General features: G+C 28.5%; 1 protein-coding gene across 1 annotated transcript; it reads right to left on the reverse strand.

Moving 5' to 3' along the window:
• Positions 1–4094: 4094 nt before the first annotated feature.
• Positions 4095–6277, reverse strand: LOC121219551 (peptidyl-prolyl cis-trans isomerase FKBP15-1). Its single transcript, XM_041097853.1, has 6 exons — positions 6119–6277; positions 5888–5937; positions 5433–5495; positions 4800–4890; positions 4563–4667; positions 4095–4351 (listed from the first exon to the last, which is right to left on the reverse strand). The coding sequence occupies exons 1-6, from the start codon at positions 6183–6185 to the stop codon at positions 4260–4262; spliced, it is 468 nt and encodes a 155-aa protein (XP_040953787.1). The 5' UTR covers positions 6186–6277; the 3' UTR covers positions 4095–4259.
• Positions 6278–6478: the final 201 nt, after the last annotated feature.

A 6478-nucleotide genomic window follows, 5' to 3' on the forward strand; every position in this document is an offset into this window, starting at 1 on the left:
AGTAAGATGAACCTTATGATGGATTCTGTCATTTAATTTTTATTTTACGCAATAAATATTTAGTTTATTGCTTTCAATTATGTGTTCTAAATTATTGGTTTAATATTTCTATATTATTGGTCCATGTTCGATATGTTCGGAGGTTGAATATATTTTGTTTAAGAGTAGATCTTGCGTAATTGAGTGGAATTACATGCAATTCTAGAAATAGGACGACATAAACCTATCAAATTAGAGTCAAATCTAATAGGAGAATCCGTAACACAAGTTTATGCGATAATAGGGGTTTTAATGAGAAAGAAATTTTAATTAATCAACTTAGAGTCAGTTGCTCTTATGCTCGAAAGAGATATTAGAATAATTTACGAATTTTTACAGATCAAGGTGCTAAGTAAAGAAATTATGTAATTTAGATTGATACTGACAGATGAAATCTAGGTGAACAATTTAGATTGATAGTGACATTATTAGGTAAATCGATTATTTTTGTAAATTATTCTTTGCCGTGTTTGTTAGTTAATTAAATTAGTTAATTTTAATTTTCAATTGATCACTCGAATTATTCGATTAAATAATATAAAGACAATTAAATTGATATCTTGTTGTTGTTTGAAAATATAATAAAAATTTTCTATAACTACTATCTGTTTATTTTGATTTATTGATTAGTTGTACGAGTTCATGCTAGCAATTTTTGCAACCATGTCAATGTATTCATCTCACTCTCTTGATTTTGAATTTGTTTTTGTCAATTTTCTCTACGAATACTTCATAATCCTTTTGACTTTCTCTTCATTTATGTGTTTTTTTAAATGCTTTATATCTTCTGTAAACATTTTGAGGGTGGGTTTAGATGGGTAATTGGGTACGGTACGTTTAATTTATTTTTTGTTTCATTCTACAACATCACTATAGTATCTAATCTCACTGCCACGCTGTTTTTACACTAATCGTAAGTAAACGCACTGCCCATTCAAACCCACCCTGAATTTGTCTTTTTTTTGATAAAATCTTTTTATGAAATATAACATAAAATTAACAAAATAGTAGATAATATAATAAATAAATATTAATATAATAAATTAAAAAGGAAAACAATATGATTTAAACATTTATCATATAAGTTTTATATATTTTTATAAAATTACTAAAAACTCTAAAAATGTTACAAAATTTTAAAAATAAAAAAAAATGGTGTGAAGCCGTTGGAAGGGGAAATGGTTCTCGAAGTTGGTTTTTAAAATTTGATATTAAATACGTAAAATTTTTATTTATTTGTGATATTTTTTATCTTGAATAATGATGTTTATGTTCTTAAATGTATTATTTATATTTACATTTTATTTATATTTGATTTAGGGAATAATTGGAAAAAAGGGTGAGTTTAAAGTTTATTTTTGGCAAATTTTTATTGTTTGGACTTTCAGCACTGTGTAAATTCAATATTTTAGCAATAACTTAAGTTATAGACCTCCATTTTGGACTCATAATCTACCGATTCGAAGGGAATTAAAGAATTTAACCAAATTTATTTCACAGCTTGAGCCCAAAAAGTGTCAGGAAGACATCCAAAAATGGCCTAGTTGTTTGACACAAAAATTACCAAGAAATCTTGAAAATCTCTACTTTATGTAATTAAAGGCATTTTTGTATTTTCTCCATTGTATTTTTTTTCCCTATAAATAGATATTATTAGGTTGAGATAAAGGAGATTGAGACATAATTGTTCTATGTTTTATTTTTTTTCTTTATTTTATGGGTTTTTAAGCCCGCTTTTCTAGTCAAAGGTTTTATAAACGTTTAATTTAATAAATTCGTAAAACTTAATTTATGCTTTAATTATTTTTTGATCTTTATGCGTCTGTTGATTTAATTATAATTGTTCAAGTTTATTGAATAAATGATCAATATTCAATAGCTTAAAATGGTTGCCAAGTCAATTAGGATAATTAAATTTGTAATTGTTTAATTCATTCTAATACTAGTGACAAACTGAATAATCCGTTTATGTCGTAGTTTATGATTATGTGGTGTGGATGTGTGATCTAGTTTAAATGAACCTCGTTGAGGTGAGTTTGTTGGTTATAATTAGGTCTCTTTAATTCTTAATATTGCTGGTAAGTTAAATCTTGGGTGTTGAGTTTTGAGGTTGTTTATCGGTTAGAGAAGTAATTTCAAATGACCTGCCTCTAGGTTACCGAGAAAGTATGGATTGATTGGTTGCTCGAAGTTGAGTCAACAATTAGAACTAATTTATTAAAGGCATTGAAGTTATCTTTGTCTCGATGATCGAATATATGAATCAAACGGAGATTTCACCTTTGATTACAGTTTTCCCCCATTGATTTATTTTATTTTATCTTACCATCTCTTTTTACTTAGTTTTTAGTTTTAAATTTTAAATCCCTTTTACTTAGTTTTTAGTTTTAAATTTTTACCATCCCTGTGGATACAACCCTACTTGTTGTTATCTATTAACTTATATTTTCAAGTAGGTTTTTACTTTTGTAAGTCTCGAGAAATAATTACTTAAGAAAAATTATTAACATTTAATTTTTCATAAGAAAAATAATGTGAAAGAATTAATTGGATTTCCTTGTTACATTGATAATAATTTTTTTTAATTTTATAAATTGATTAAGAGATTATTACGTGTTCTATTTATTTTTAAGCATTTATTTTTAATTTTTAAATCCACAATAAGTAATGTGTATCACTAATAATCTGATTTAGTGTCAAATTATTTACCAAATTAATTAAAAATTAAAATTATGCTAGTCAAAGTAAAATTTTTTTTTTACAAATGTTAAATTATTTATAAATTTATTATATATTATATTTTTAAAATTTGTATATTTTATTTTTTTTAATGGTGTGTAGTTAATTTTTAACACTTAACTTCTTACAAATATAAATAAAAAGGATTATATACTGAATTGGATAATTTCAACTATAAAACAATTAATAGATGTGAAATGCCTCTGTTGTTAAAGCTGAAAGCTTTGGTTAGAAACTTTAAGGATCAAATTGATAGAATTTATAAATGTGAAGGGTTAAATTTATTAAATTATTTAGAATTAGGATAAAATTGATAGAATATCCAAGTATTGAGGACTAAATGTGTTATTGTACCAGTTAGAAAAAATATTTTTTATCATCAATTTAATTGTGAGTGACCAAAACATAAACGAATTCTAATGTCAGTGCCTAAATTGAAAAATTTTAAAGTTGAGTGAACAAAAAACACGAATATAGTTGGGTAACCATATAGTTTATATATATTTTTTAATTTCAATTTAGTTGGATGAAAATTTAAAATTTATTAAACCGAGCCTTTCAAAACCTTGAATGCATAGATCTTAAAATTGAATGGTCAATCAAACTATGAAATTGATTTTAGAATTAATAATGTAGATTTATATGTAAGTTTAGAATTCCAACTCTTAATTTTTATCCATTTAATGAATATTTATTAGCAATTTTTAATTAAAATATTTTAGACCATTGGGTTGATCCTATAAATTCATGATAAATACGTAGCCTAAAACTTTTATGACATACCAACCCTACCACATGGGACATCTATGATTTTAATTTCAAGTTCACCCACCTTATTCACCCTAACATCAACCATATCTAGGATCTAGGATGAGTAAAATTTAATTTAATTTAATTTAAAAAATTTAATAAAAATTTTGAATTTTGAATTAATTAGTTTAAGTTATTCGAATTATTCGGATCAAACTCGAATAAAAAATCAAAATTTTCGATTTAATTCACATATGAATTACACAATTCGAGTTATCCGAAAATCTAAATAAGAAAAGTCAAAACTACATTGTTTTGATAAATATTTACCTTTTCTAAAATTAAAAGTCAAAATAACTAAGTAAAAAGGAAAACTAAGTCGTTTTAATAAATGTTTACCCATTAAGTTCAAAGGCAAAATCATTAAGTTAACTCAACTCGACTTGACTCGAAATTTTTTGACTCAATTCGATTCGACTCGATCAAATGCTCCCCTTTAACCATACTATCTTTTTTTTATTTTTATTAAAAAAAAACATTCTAAATTAAATATTAGCTTCTCCAACTAAGTATCAATAAATAGTTTTTTGCTTATGGAAAAATGGCACCAGAATTTGTTTTCTAAATCCCAGCCAGAAAGGCTGGTGAGGTTTACCATTGCTAGCATTTTTAAAGGAAAACAAACGTAGTAAAAGGATAAAGCTGCTCAGACGAGTGCCTATCATCAGTTATTATAGCTCATCTTCACTTGTATTATCCCCTCCGCTGGATGGCTTCCCATTGACTGCAACAAGCTCCGTGTCAAATACTAGTGTTGCTCCACCTGTTTGGCACAACCACAATTTTGTCATATTTTCCTTTGCATTGGACCATAAAAAGCAAATGGCTTTTTATGCAATTATGTATTGCTGCTTTGCTTAATAACATCGGTCCTCCAATTAGATAAGCAGTGAACAGTTGGTTATCATTACCAACTTAAGCCATTGAAGTAGTTCCTATCATCCATATAAGGACAACAGCAACAAAAGAATTACCTGGGATTTTGGGTGGTGAACCATGGTCACCATAACCAAGCTTTGCGGGTATTTTCAACTTCCGCTTCTCACCGACACACATTCCTAGTAGTCCTTGGTCCCATCCTGTAAAGAGAAATTTTTTTCAAGCATCAATCAACTCCATGCATGCAACAATCAACAATCCAGTCATAAAGTGAATGAACCATCGTCCAAAACTTAGCTTAAGGTTGTCAATGGTTGCTAGAGGGAACAAACCTTTGATTACTTGACCACTACCAAGCTCAAATTCAATTGGGTCACCCCTTTCAAAACTTGAATCGAATACAGTTCCATCAGTGAGTTTCCCCTGCAGAAAGGGATCACAATACATGAAAAGACAATTACTTGTAAGTTTCCAACCATAAACGTTTCAATGAGCACTATGCTCTCAAAAGTTCAAATTGACTAATAATTTAGTTTTACTCAGTTTTTAGTGAAAAGAAACTAACAAATGGATTCAAAACTGAGAACAAATGGCAGAATCAAAGGATTATTACAATTTACAAACATCCATTTGTGACAATACATAACACCCACAAAACTATCCAAGTCAATGCCCTTCACTCTGAAATTTAAAATATCATGTAGAAAATTTACCAAAGGTCTAAACCAAACTCCTCTTGTCAAAATTCAACAAAAGGAACATGCTAGAGATGTTGAAACCAATTGACATATAGCACCTAAAGAACTCCATTGATACTATCGTATTCAAATTTTCAAAAGAAGGATCCAATATGTTTTTCAAAAGTTCACCAAAAAAATCCACAATCAAATATTTGTTACTTACATTTAAGGGTCAAGCGAGCAATTATAGTACAAAAATAAAATATCAAGCTGAAGCCAACATACCCGATAGTGCACTTTGATTCTATCACCTTTGTGAGCTTGGAACTCGCATGATTTGGGCTTATGCTGTGAAAAAGTGAAGAAAAAAAAATACATAATAAGCCAACAAGCAACAAAGAATGGCAATAAAAAAGGAAACAATTTCTAATATATGAACAAACAAACAAACAAACAAACATGGTAAAGGCAAGGTCAGGAACTAAAACTGCTGTTACCAAATTATAAGGTAAAAACTAACAACGCAGACTAAGGGTTTAAATTATTCATTTGATATGATTCAATAAGCAAAAGTAACAAACTCCATGCTCACAGATAAACAACCATGAAAAAGCAATGCAAGCGAAGAAGAATGAATTTATATTATTATATAAATGAAAAAAAAAAAGAACAATTAATTACCTCGGATTAAATCACTAAAGCACTTACAAAATACCGTTTAAACACATTTAAAGATATACCTTGACTCCGATCTGTAGCTGGGTCACATCGGCTGACTTCTTGGCATTCGCTGAAGAATGGAAGAGTAAAAAAGAAGAAGCCAATAATAAACGTCAGTTGCGTAAATTGCCTTACAAATAAAAATGAAGGATTAAATCGAAACAAGAAATTAAGTTTAAAAAATTGATTAGATCTGGAACAACGAGACGGTATGATTAATGAGATGAAATTTGATCGGATTGAAAACTTACCAAATGTAAAAAGGATCAGCAGAAGAAGCAGAATCGGAGCAACCTTCAACGCCCTGCTGAATCGCATTTTTTAATTTCTTTGATCTTCACTCTCCCAACTCTCTGAATTTCGTAAAATTTTGGTGTTTGGATTTCTATAAACAAACCTCGGAAGCTACGTCGGTAACGGTAATGGGCTGAAATGATCTTCTTCTTGGATTCCATTGGAGGCCCTATGGTATGTTAAGGCCTTTTAGACGTCCAATGGATCTATCTCACTATTTTACCATTGGAAGTTTGTTTTTGATAATTGAGGGAGGAGAAAATATTTTCTATATTTTCTTATGTTTTTCCACACAAAACGGTCTGGTTAACGAAAAA

The sequence above is a fragment of the Gossypium hirsutum genome, chromosome D07 (assembly GCF_007990345.1).
Source record: "Gossypium hirsutum isolate 1008001.06 chromosome D07, Gossypium_hirsutum_v2.1, whole genome shotgun sequence".
Taxonomy (NCBI): domain Eukaryota; kingdom Viridiplantae; phylum Streptophyta; class Magnoliopsida; order Malvales; family Malvaceae; genus Gossypium; species Gossypium hirsutum.